Source organism: Pithys albifrons, chromosome 1 (assembly GCF_047495875.1).
Source record: "Pithys albifrons albifrons isolate INPA30051 chromosome 1, PitAlb_v1, whole genome shotgun sequence".
NCBI classification, from domain to species: Eukaryota; Metazoa; Chordata; class Aves; order Passeriformes; family Thamnophilidae; genus Pithys; species Pithys albifrons.
Window position 1 is genome coordinate 46,467,020 of NC_092458.1, and position 13,340 is coordinate 46,480,359.

The 13,340-nt window shown below is 46.5% G+C and overlaps 1 protein-coding gene across 6 annotated transcripts in view; it reads left to right on the forward strand.

Moving 5' to 3' along the window:
* Positions 1-5,747: 5,747 nt before the first annotated feature.
* The window catches only part of DACH1 (dachshund family transcription factor 1), a 363,193-nt gene continuing 355,600 nt past the window's right edge, over positions 5,748-13,340 (forward strand). For all 6 annotated transcript variants that reach the window (XM_071550161.1, XM_071550144.1, XM_071550152.1 and 3 more), the window contains exon 1: positions 5,748-6,716. In XM_071550161.1, the coding sequence (XP_071406262.1) occupies positions 5,989-6,716 (728 nt within the window). In that variant the 5' untranslated portion in view covers positions 5,748-5,988. The remainder of the gene's footprint in view (positions 6,717-13,340) is intronic.

A 13,340-nucleotide genomic window follows, 5' to 3' on the forward strand; every position in this document is an offset into this window, starting at 1 on the left:
GCTGTCAGTTCGTAAACATTAAAAAAAAAAGGCAACGTGCATTTTTTGTGTTGTTATGATTATTATTTTTAAGAGGGAAGACATCAGTCCTGGAGCAGCAGCGGATCCGCCGCCCGCCGCCCCTCTCAGTGCCCAGCGGGCGGCGGCACCGGGGGCTCGACGGAGCCGAGGGAGGGAGGTACGGGGGAGGAGGATTCCGCCGGTCTCCCCGGTTCCCGGGCGCGGAGCGGGAAGAGCGGTTCCCCGGCACCGACAGAGACCGGGATGCGCACTGGAGAGCCGGGAGCACTGATCTCAGGGCCGGCTCCACGGTGCCAATAAGCCTGGGCTGAGAGGGAGAGATGGAGCAGCTGAGCGAACTATTTCTGTAAAGGGGGGAAGGCACGGGAAAGGGCAGCTCAGCTTAGATCGCCGCTTTAACATAATTTAGTGGCAGGGGCTTTGTACTTCATAATTATTGCTCGAAGCGACTTTCCCTACCTGTTAGTAGGTGAATTAACACGTTGGACTGAGGACCCCTAATGAGAGCCCAAGTCTAACGCAAACATCACAGAGGGGGCCCCCGTCTATCTCAGTCCTCATTTAATTCACGCAGGGAAGTTGGTTATCATTTCCTTCTCGCACTGTAGCTCTCCCTCTCGGCTGTCAGTTGTCAGGTGAATTTCAGCAGGCAGTGCCTAGCCACTGCTCCATCCACCCATCTATCCATCCATCCATCCATCCATCCATCCATCCATCCATCCATCCATCTATCCATCCCCAGCCAGCCCGGGAAAGGAACACGACCCGACCCGTTTCACCATGTGGCGGTGGTAGCAGCAACGTAACCGAGAGGCTCAAATCAACAGACGGGTTGTTTTAGTTGCTGACTTCGAAACGTCTTTTCTGAAGTCAGAACACCGACTTAAAGGAAAAAAAAATCATAAATAAGCAAGTAGCTTAGTTGGCGTTTGGGTTTTTGAAATTTGCATATATGCGCTTGTGCGTGGGTGTGGGTGTGAGTGTGTGTACGTGTGTTTGTGTGTGTGTCGACTGCGTGGGAGGAGGGAGGGAAAGGATGATAGGTCTCCCAAGCCGTCAGTTTTTTCATCTCCCAGTACAGTGTGTCCTTGGTGAGAGTATCAGTTATCCCCGGAGATAACACCCATTGCGCGTGGGGATGAGGGAGAAGAATTGAGGGATACTCCCTGGAGTTAAATCCTGGCTTTATCCTCAGTGGGTGAGTACCCTGAGAGCCAGGAAGATGACTCGCGGGACTAAAGCCGGCTAAGGATGCTCTAGCGCCGAAGTGCCGGGGTTAGGCAGGGCGTGTGCGAGTTGCCAAGCCCGCAGCAATTCCCCATCGAGCCCTGTGCTGGTGATGCACAGCCACTGCTTTCAACTCTCCGAGAGGCTCACTTTAAACTATTAAAGCAAGTGATATTTTGCTCCCAGATTCCCGTTTTTAAAGACTTATAAAGTTATTTTTAACGGTTCCTGAAGTTTCTTCACTTTCATTCTTCCACCACCTTTTTTTTTTGTTATGCAAGCACCACATATATACATAAACATAAATTGCAGTAAATAGAGTGTGAAAGCAATATTTCCATGTATTCTGGATTTTTTTGATACATGGTGGACTGTCCCAAAGTGAATGCTACTGTTAAAGCTGTTTGTGCTGGGTGTACTAATGTACTGCTTGATTGAGTGAATTAGCAGTCATAACAATCTGGCAGTCTGGCCATAGAAGTGTGCTCAAATTGATTTGTGTTATGGCTGGACTGGAAAATCTAGTGTTAGTTGTTTTTTTGCCCTGGGGCATTGTTTGTACCAAACTCCACTTTTCATTTAATTTTCCAATAGATTTTTGAAAGACCAAAAGGTTTGTGATCAACGTTTGCTGCACTTTATTATCATTCAGTTATTAAAAATATCCTATGAGTAATTTCAGGTTCCCAAAAACCTTGCTTTCAATTAGAGTAAACATAATTAGCATGATGTTGTGCTTGGAATGGCAAATCTCCCTTTGTATCTATTAAGCATGTTATCTACTTGCCCTGTCACTGAAAGGAATCCAGTTTGTATTTGTATTGGACAAGGTTTTGTGCTACTTTGACTACAAGGCAACAATTAGAAAAACAGGACTGCAGTATCCAGTTCCTTACTACTGACATAACATTTTACATCAATCTCAACTGTATTACTGGTCTTTTCAATGTTTAGTAAGTACCTTGGTGGAAAAGAAGCAAAAAAGGATTCCTATTCACACACTTATATTTCTATGAGTCTATTTTCCTGAGCGATGCAGGGGGCATTCGGTATGAGGTCCCTCCCTCTTTCTCAGTCTTCTCTCTAAATAACAGATAGCTCCTCAAAGGGGGATTGCTGCTCAAGACCTGAGATTAAAAGAAAAGCAGAACTTACCTTCTCTTCACCAATACTTGTTCCTTTCTTAGAATCTTCTGCTTGGCAGCCGTTTGCTAGAATTATAATGCTGAATGATTAAACCTAAAACACTACTCTATTGATCACACAGGAAGCTTTGTAAAATCATCTAGTTTCTTCTCTTCAGAAACGGTGAACAAAATAGGTCACTAGACAAGGGTAAGATAAAATACAAGACAGAAAGGTATTTCTCAGGAAAATAAATTCCAAAGAAATGCAGGAAAAAAGAATGTGGACGAACTTAACATAACACACTATTCTTCCTAACCAGGTGCCTGTCTTCTGTATGTATCCCCTCCCCCAACTACATTCCACCACACACATCCAGAAGATAAATTTCTGGGGTTTTTTTCTGAATGAATTTAAATATTTAATTATCAATAATAACTGAAGATGGGGGAGGGAGCTGATGTACTATGCTATCTCCTGTCAGTCAAGTATTCAGATTCTTTAAAATGCAACAGCTACAGTGCATTTTCTAATTGCATTTTACCGTTTACAACTGCCCTCAAAATCGTAATTTAATAAAATAGCGAACTCCATAAAAGTCTTTTTTTAGAGCAGTAAATTACGATCACTGTCAATACATCTTACAGCTTTAACACACATTTTAATATGCCAAAGTGGTAAAAAATAAAAAGAAGGGAGAGAGAAACAGAGAAAATACCTGCCCTGAACACTTACATGAGCAGAACAGAAACCCTGCTTCAAACAGTATTCCAGGAAAGAAATTAAAGACTTCTTAATTAGTGCAGCAATTAGGCTTTCTTGGTCGCATTTTAATCAGCCCAGGCCCTATCAAAGGACAAACAGAACGATTTGCAGGTCTTTGAATTTTAAACAGTCTTATTGATTTCAGCATCGTAAGTCTTCACTTGACACAGGCAGAATTTTCAAATATCAGTTACAGTAATTTGAGTTTTGCTGATATCAACTTAGGGAGAGAAAAAGAAAACATCCAACAATATAATTATGTGAAAGGGTCAGCAAGTAAGAGAAATGCAATCTAGAGAAGTTTACAAAGAGCAGCCTCAGGATTTGTTGGTTTATGTGAGTGTGTGAGTATACGTGCAAGTTAAAATAAATCAAGATGCTCCCCATAATTAGAAACACTTACCATGCCAGAAGCTTTGAGGAATCTTGAACCTTTCATAAATCTCTTTCTAAGTTTCTAATCCCAGTGTTGCATTGAAATCATCAGGGTTAACCCAAATCCCTGGTAGTACACTCTTTCAAACTACATTTTCTTTTGGACCATGAGGATTATACATCTGTGAGGGCACACAGCAAGTAGAAAAGCAGAAGGGCTGATGTGCATCATGTTGTAGGAAAGGTAGAGAACAAACAAAATGGTAGGTTTCCTAATTCAGAGTTCCCTCAGATCTCCAAGTGGCAATATCACACATGTCTGGCTCTGTCTGATCTTAAGGATTTACTCCATCTTCACGAGGTGTGAGAGGTGAGATGTAAAGGGACAGGTGAGGTAAAGAAAATATGGACAGAGTTAGCTTTCTACAACTGAAAAGAAGAAAGATGAAGTGTATCTACATTTTGAAATGACAAGTTTTATGCAAAACTTGATCCCACCACTGGGATCCCACCACTGGAACTCAACTTGTATAAGTTCCTCCAGATAAACACTCTGAAAAAGCCCTCAACTAGAAACAGCTTGAAGAACCCTCCTGTCTAATTATGGGTACACAAAACTACAAAACGTTGCTTTGTGTTTTCTTTGGTTTATTTGCAATTTTAAAATTTTAGTGCAGGATAGCTAAGATTTCAGTAGTAAAGGACATCCTAAGTGGCACTAGAACAGAAATTCCTGTAGATTGACCTTCAAATACAATAAGCGAGCAGATCATATGAGAATAGTTTATGTCTGATACTGCAGAAATTGCCCTGCACCAAATTACTACAGTTGAGATTATCCACTCTGCAGATGTGTCATCCCGTGAGTCATGTCTCACGTAACAGTACACATTAAAAGAAAAAAAGAAAAGCTATGGGCACATACATGCATTGCATGCAATTAATTAAGTACACAAAAGGTGCACTTTTTAAACAGGAGGACTATGTACACACCGACCCCTGATTCGGCAGACCCGCATCTGTACCAATGGCAACTTCTTAACCCCTTTCAAAGTGCGAAGTGCCCCGAAGTCAGGCAGGAGAGAGCCCCAGGCTTTCCCGACGGCCCCGCGCCCGCCAGTTCCCAACCCGCGTTCCAGCTCCATCCCCGCTCCCGGGCAGGTACCGCTCCACGCCGGGCGCGCCGCCTGCCGCCCGCCCCACTGCGCATGCGCGGGCAAGCGCCGCCGCTGACTTTGCGCGCTACCTGGCGGGGGGGAGGGGGGAGTCACGGTCGCAGCTGCGCGGGGTCTCCGCGCCGTCCGCACTTGTTGCGCGACGCTACCTGCGCGGGCCGCCCGCCCTGCCCTCTCCTAAGTTACTTGTGTGCCGCTGCAGCCCGCTCGGTGCGGTGTCTCGGCGGCCTGACCCGGAGTACCCTGTCCCCTCCGATCCGCGGCCGCCGCAGAAAGTCCTGTGCGGTGCTGCCGCGTAGGGCTGCCCGTGCGCGCCCCGCGCAGCTGCCTCCGCTGCCCGCGCAACAAAGGGGACTCGGCAGCAACTCCCACCCCGCCGGGAGGAGCGTCTGTGGTTCCGGGAGAGCTACAACAGCAGAAAGAGCAACAGACCCGTCCGGAGGTTTCTGCTTTTGTCTGCCCCGGCAAGGTGTGCGGTGCCCAGCGCCCGCCTCGCGCCTCGGTTTCCCGGCTCCCGCCCGGCTTCGGGGGAACGCTGGAGACGCTCGTGTTTCTCCACAAACTGTGTTGACAAGCGACTGTTGAAAAGAGCTGGGAAAATTACATCTCATCTCTGGTGGGGTGAAATATGAAACATGTAATCTAACGGTTCCTGAAGGAGAGGGGGAGAGACTTCTCTCCCTCTCTCTCTGTTTTCCTGCTCCGGGTTCCTGGTTGGATAATTTGGGTTAATACTAGTGAGTGAGCCTTTTGCTGCTTCAAAGGGTATTTCAAGTTGCCGGAGCTCCTCCCCTCCGCACCGTGTGACAACAACAACTCGTCCAGCGAGCGAGCGGCGGCGGCGGCGGCTGCAGCCAGCACTTCCCAGCTCATTTTCTCTCTGTCATTCCCCTCTCAATCTTTGATCAATGTACTTGCCAGAGAGAACCGAAGTCCTTCAAACCTCCTCCTTTTCACCTTCGTCTTTAACGTGGTGCTAGAGCAAGGACCACAAAAAGAAACTGCCCTCCCCCTCCCCTCGGCCCCAGCCCCGCCGCCCGGAGCGGACTTCTCCTCCTCCTCCTCCTCCTCCGTCCCCACTTGCGGGACACTTTGTGCGTTCTCTCGCTCACTCTGCCCCCTGCTCTCTCGCTCGCCGCAGCACCTGATCCGGGGTTATCCCCCCCTTCTTCTCCCCCCTCCTCCCTTCTCTCCTTTCCTCCTTTTTTTTTAATACATTTTTTTAATTTTCCCCTTTCCCCTGCGTGTGTGTGTGGGAACTTTCCCCCCTCCCCCTGCCCCCTCCGCCGTATATGTGACCATGGCCGTACCGGCTGCTTTGATCCCTCCGACCCAGCTGGTCCCCCCTCAGCCTCCGGTCTCAACTTCTGCCGCCTGCACCACCACCACCACCACGTCCTCGGCGGCCACCTCATCGGCGGCCACCTCCTCTCCGTCTCCGTCCATCGCTCCCCCGCCGGCCGCTTCAGGGACAAACCTATTCCGGCCGGAGCCCATCGCAGCGGCGGCAGCGGCGGCGGCCACAGTCACCTCCACCACCAGCGGCGGCGGCGGTAACGGCAGCGGCGGCGGCAGCCCCAGCCTGGGCACCGGCGGCGGCGGCGGCGGCAGCAGCGGCGGCGGCAGCAGCGGCGGCACCTCCACTCCCAATGCCAGCGCGGCCAGCGCGGCCGGCAGCCTGCCTGGCAAGCCCGTGTACTCGACCCCGTCCCCGGTGGAGAACACCCCCCAGAATAACGAGTGCAAGATGGTGGATCTGAGGGGGGCCAAAGTGGCCTCCTTCACCGTGGAGGGCTGCGAGCTCATCTGCCTGCCCCAGGCTTTCGACCTCTTCCTGAAGCACTTGGTGGGGGGCTTGCATACGGTCTACACCAAGCTGAAGCGGCTGGAGATCACGCCCGTGGTCTGCAACGTGGAGCAGGTCCGCATCCTGAGGGGTCTGGGGGCCATCCAGCCCGGGGTCAACCGCTGCAAACTCATCTCCAGGAAGGATTTCGAGACCCTCTACAACGACTGCACCAACGCCAGGTAAGCGTCGCAAGGCACACGCGCGCCCCGCCGGCCCCCCCACCACGCCGCCGCCCCCGTCCCACCCCCGCGCGGTGCGGTCCGGGCGGGCGCTGCGCCGCTTCCCGCTGCCCCCCCCCACTCCCCCGCGTTGCCCGGTGCCGCCGGCCTTCTCCGTATCCGGCAGCGCTGCTTCTTGGTGGGACGGAGGGAGAGAGAGGGGGAAGGAGAAAGGGTATTTGTGTCCCCCTCCCGCTGCACCCTGCAAGTGTCGCCCTGTCATTGTCCCCTTCTCTCCCCCATCCGAGGCGTGCCGGGACTGGGGGGTGGCCGCGGGCAGCGCAGCGCGGGAGCAGGGGGCCGGCGGGAGTGGGGATGGGGGACAGCAGGGCCAAAAAGTGCTTTCTGACAGAGAGCTCTGCTTAAGCTATCCCTGGATGTGTCCTTAAAGCGGGCAGACCTGAGAAAAAGCCGCCCGAAGGGTACACGGGAGTGGGCGGGGAGCAGTTTTGCGTGGGGACGGCGACACAGGCGCTCGGGTGTCGCGTTAACTGGGATGGGGTGCGGAGCTGTCTCCCGGGCGTCGGGTCCGATCCGGGGTGATGGAGGCCACTTGGCCATCAGCTGCTGTCACACGTCCGAGGGGACACGTGCACTTTTTGTACAGGGCTGCGAGGCAGTTGCCACATGGCGAACGGGGGAGGTGGAGGGAGGGCGGGAAGACGGCGAGGAGGAAGATGTGGCGGCGGGCTTTGCTTTTGAGTAGTGGGGAGAGGTGCCAGGCGGTCGGGCTGGGCTGCTCGCTCGGCGCCGGGGGTTGTGGGGTGGTGGTGACGGTCCCCGAGGAGCAGGTGCGAGCAGCTCCCGGCTCTAGCCAGCCAGGGAGGAGGCGACGGGGGCAGTGGGAGCGCGGCAGGGGTTTGGCAAGGCTGGATCCTACCGCGCAGAGTAACGCGGGCGCGGTGGCGGGGACGGCGCCGGTGGCGGGGAGCAGCGCTGCGGCTGCGGGCGGTGCGGGGGTACCCGCGCACCCCGCGGGCCTGGGGGGCCCCGGAGGAGAGCTGAGCCCCAAACTTGCCACAACCGGAGAGGGGCATCGGGGGAAGGCGAGAAGGAGTTGGTGAAAGAGGAAATTCCTGATGCAATAGTAGCCGCCTTTGCAACGGAGGGCGAAAGCATGGGGCTGTTATCCCTCAATCTGTAGGTTACAGGGCTGAATCTGCTCGATAAGGAGAAAGGATCGCATAACTGCCGTGACCTCGAGATCTGAGCAGTCGGAAGCGGCTCCAGTTCCTGGGGGCTCGCCCTGCCTCGGGCGGGGGCGGGGGGCTCTGTCTCTGCCGCGCTGGAGGGGCGGCGGGAACTTCCCACGGAGGAGGTGGTGGACGAAGTCTCGACGCTACTTCCAGTATACGCAGACAAACAGATTGGGTCTCGTTTCACTTTCCTATTGTAAGATTTCAAGGTGCAGCAACAGCTAACACGTGCGGAATTAACCCCACGCGATGCCGTGCTCCTGCCCGTCCCGTCCCCGATGGCAGGGGGTGTGATATCCCCTCCTCCCTCCCCCTTCTCGATTCAGCGGAGAGTGCCTGGCAGTTATTAGCATAGAGCCAGGCGAAGCAGAGCACTTACTCTGCGGTGGCTGTTGCTAGATGGATTGTTGAAGTTCCTGAATATTCAGGGCAGCAGGACAAAACAGCCTGGAATAACTTCCAAGCGCTGACATAACTGTAGCTGCTCGGGTAACTGTGCTGTTGTTTCTTGTGGAATCAACATGAATATTAATAGCTACGTTTAGACAGACGATCGTTGGTTTGGGGATTTGTTTTTTATGTGTGTGTGTGCATGTGGCGTGTAACTTGTAACAACTCTGCAAGAGTTCCAAGATTTGGTCCTTAAAATAAACTCATGGAACTTTGCCACAGTAACAACGTATGAATTTTAATTTGAATTAAGACATAGAGAACCTTTTTTTTTTTTCGGGTGGGGGGAGCATGGGAACACCAATTCCTGGACTTGGCAGGGTTATAAAAGGGTTTGGCAGCCTGGTTGTAACATGGCTTGATTATGTCAACAGCACAGAATCGGCTGTGTTTCAGCTGTTCCTGAGGTCTGCTGTGTTATCTCATCCACTGTAGTAGAAATTACAGTAGTGGGTTCAGAAGTGAATTGGATTTGACCCTTAAAAAGTGTAACTGTAGCAGACTTATTTATACATCCATTAAGCAAATAAATTAATTGAAAGGATATACAATAGGTATGCAAAATGTATTATTACAGTATAGACAAATAAAGTTGGATCAGTGAGTTTCAGTCAAAATGAATATTATAATTGGAAAATAAATCTGTATTTTCTTTGTATCTTTCCCTTCTAATACATTCATTCTGAAGCTTCTTTCCTTACGAATGATTTTTAATTATTTCTGACATTACAGTAATGATGCAGAGTATTTTGATCTACACAGTTTAGCGATTTAAGTGACCTTTTCAAACTCTCAGTTACTGCATACTTTAGCTGGGTGATGTCTTTTAGTATCCTAGATGGACACTTTATTTTTGAGAGGGAAGCTGTAAAATCCAACTCCATCCTAGCGGCTAAATTGTTATACTCATCAGATTCAAAAATTTTGAACCAGCATCTTATCACTTATATTTGTCTCATAATCAGCTGATGTACTCGGGTATGCTAATCCCTTTTTGGAAAGCTTCATCAAGGTTAATATGTTATTTAATCAAAAAAGGCATTCCAAATAAAGCCATTACTTTGTTGTTCTTTAAATGGATTGAATTGTTAGTTGCCAATTACTGTGGAAATAATTTGTAATAACTTATTTTGAGATGGAAAAGTTTTAGACATGTTTCACCAAAATGATACATTTTAACTGTGATATTGCTATTTAAGAAAATCAATAAAACAAAAATCAATAAAACACCAAGGGATTTTCTATTGAATTCTTAATGTGGAGGTCTGTAAAGTGAATTGGTTTCTGTGTTTATTTGTGATACTACTAATAATAACATGATACTAAAGGACCTTTTTCTAAATTAGGCTTGTGTATCAGTTCACTGGAAAAATAAGCTTCTGTTGTGGAAGATGACTTTTCTTTTCTGGTCATACTGACCTTTGCTTTTATTTTCCTTATAAAAAGCACTGGCCGCCAAACTGAAATCCAGGAAATAGCAAACTGTGCATTTAGCTTACATTCCAATTAAATGGTTTGACATTAATGGGATGCTAGAAAGCCATATGCCAAACAAATAGGGGAAGGATAAAGGCAAAACATGGAAAATATTTAAAGCTACTAGATGCCAATCGAGTCATGTTTCTTGAATGTGTGGGTGAAAGAGTGTAGCAAACTGTGCACTGGATGTCACCTGCCTAGGATTAATGACCTGGAAGCTATTGATCCCAGATTGTTTCTGGTCTCTTGTGTTTTGAGCACTTGCGGAATTTGCCATGCTGTGTCCCTTCATGGAGTTTTCTCATAGACTTAGGCTGGCTTTGGATCATGCCCACATGAGTAAAGGCTAAAAGTGTGTGCTTTCTTCTGACCCCCTCTCCTGCAGCCAGGATATGTTAATCTTTTCTGACATTTGAAGATTTTGAATGAGTTCACTGACATTGATACGTAAAGCAGGGAATTATTTGCACTCTTTGGAAGCTATTTACAAATTTTGGAAAACAACCTAGTTGATTTTTGAGTATAAAGGGGAAAGATGCTGAACATGAAACAGTTCTCTTCAAAGCCTGTCTTACACGGCAGTTACTCAGTCCCTCTTTGCTAGCTTCTGCTTCTCTCAAATTATGTGGACCTAGCATGTCCTTGTTTACTGCATACCACACGCTTCCATATTTTTTTTCTTATAGTTTTAATTAAAGGAGTATCTCACCCAGATAGGTTAGCACAGAATCATAGGTACTTTATATGAACAGGTCAGCAAGTGCAGCTGAAAGGAATGTCAAATATATAGTACCTGTGGTTTATATTGATGACTTTCCTTCTTGCCACAGATTATTAAAATCTAATCAGCAGAAATACAAAGGCTTTACAAGCAAAGATGACTTCTGGAAGGCCAGAGGATAAGTTGTAGTCACTGTAAAGAAGGAGTAAAAGGTTTGGAAGTGGTTTCCTCAGACTTAAAAAAGAATAAAAGACTGGTTGCTCGTAATAACAGTACTTTAATATACATCTTACTGTATGTATTTATTGGTTAATATTGGGATTTAAAAGCTGGCATCCTGAGACCATACTTATTGCAACAGAACAGAACTATTTATCCCTTTAATGTGATATATCCCTGGCAGCAGCACGGTATCGGATACTTGAGGAAGGCAACACTTCTCTCCCGTGAACCCTGCCTGTTGTGCAGTGCTGCCAGTGCTGTTCCCGTGAAGCGCTGCTGGTGCTGTTCCCATGCTGGGAGGTGAGGGCCTGCTAGTCGTGGCCAGGGGGACATATTTTTTCCTGATTGCTTCACATTGTCTTCCTCAAGTATTTAATTTGATTAACTTCTCCTTTATCTTATAGCTATGAAGATTGTTAAAAGTTTTTGTGGGTTTTTTTGTTTGGTTTTTTTTTTGTTTGTTTGGGTTTTTTTGTTTTTTAGGAAATCTTTTACTGGCAAATGTTGTTTATATAAAGAAGTACAGTTTTATTGTCAGTTTTGTATCAAATTTATTTACAAGAATGAGCTATATGAATAGCTTTGTTATTTCCACAGACCATTGCCATCTCTATTCAAATGCTTGGTTCAGCCTCAGGCATCCACTCTGGAGCCAAAGGCCCCTTGCACATGGAGCGAGTGCCCCACAGTGTGCCCCTATGGGCTGTGCTCAGGGGGCTGCTGCTCCCACCTCGGGCTTCTCTGCCACTCCTCAGCACCATAAACTAAAATGAACTGAAAGTTTACTACTTGTCTGCTTAATATTTTGTAATCTGGAGTGGGTTCTGTTTGTTTGTTGGAAATGCAAATTTTGTTTGCCTTTTAGTATTTCTTCCATTTTCCTCTGTTACTAGATCATTCCAGATGGCTGTTTTTTGCCTGTCTCTGATTGGTCATCTAAAGTTAATTGCATAGGAAGTGGAGAATTTTCATCCACTAGACTGAATTTTAATATTTTCCTTTTGAACTATATAATTGATATATTACACTGTTATTGCAATCCCTGTTGGTCTGGTACAGGTGAATCTTTTTCACCATTGTCAGAGTTGCCTAGTCATGGAGGAACTTTACAAGTTTAGCTGTAAAATTTCATTAATGGCTGCAAGATAGCAGAGAGAGTAGTCAGAAACTACCAAGTTTTGTGTAAATGGTGTGAGCCAGTGAACCAAGAGTCTGAAAAAGCCACGATGCCTGTCTGGTTTTAAGCAACAGGACTCTATTTAGATCCTCTTTGTTCTTTTATAAGTTAAATATGTTTTGTTTTAAAAATAGCATTTGGGGCATCTGCTTTTTATTATGAGTTAATTCCATTCATTGTTTTAAAATAGTGATTAACCTTTTGCAAATTATATACTGCACATGAACAGTAATTTTTTCAATAATTTTTAAATGTGCATTCTGTAACAGTGCTGTAATGTGGACTGACATAATAGGAATTGACAGTAAATTTTTAGTTGCCTAAATACGTATTTAAATGATAGAGCTGAAGAATCATCTGCAGAAAGCTATTATGATCTGGAGAGTTAATTCATATATGGATAATTTCTCCAGTGCAAATTAAGGAAAAATTTTTCTTTTTCCATGATAAATGAAATTATTTTTAAAAGCCTGAAATATAACCCAAAAATCTTTAAACTTAGAATCAAGGTATGTCTGTGACGTGAAATGATAAAATCCAGGTTGCTTCGAGAAGTAACACTGTGCTCTGCTTACCTGATGTGGTGCTCAGCCAGGGGCATCTCCTAACAAGTGCTGATGTTTCATTTCATAGGCATTGCAGAATACTGAAATGTAATCTATTAAATATGGAATCTTAGCATTGACTGAATAACTGTGAACAGTTTTAAACTTTTTTTTTCAATGGAAGAAAAGGAAAAAGGGTAATAGTATATTTTCCATAGCATAAAGTAGAAAAATGCTGTCATTGAGAGGAAGGATTAGCTTTTGGTCATCCTGTTATATTCCAGTTTGGAGTTCTTAATTCTAAATCACTGATAGTGATGAGCTGGGAAAATACACTGGGGAAGGATAATTCTAAATACTGAATACATGCATTTTCTTCTGTGAATTTCTGTAGGTCTCTTTCAGAGTTTGGATATAGGACTGAAAGAACTCTGAGCAGCAGTTCATGATACATTCACCAAAACTAATGAAACTTGGTTTCATGAGTTGTGGTCAAGGAAATGGACCACAATATGTATTTTAGTTCACATTGCTTTAAACAATGTTTTGTGATAATTACATTTAGGGTCAACATCCTCCTGGGGTAGGTGGATTAATATATATGGTAGAGTTTCCAGCGTTGAAAGGAAGGACCTTGTAAATCTTGTGTATCCAACCAGTTTATTAGGTATAAACAGAAACTTTCTGAAATAGGATAAGCCTTTTTTCTTCCTATTCATAAAATTATGCTTTCAAAATAATAAAATAGTCCAAAGTTTTTGTTTTGCACTCCTGAGAATACTCCTGTGGGTAACA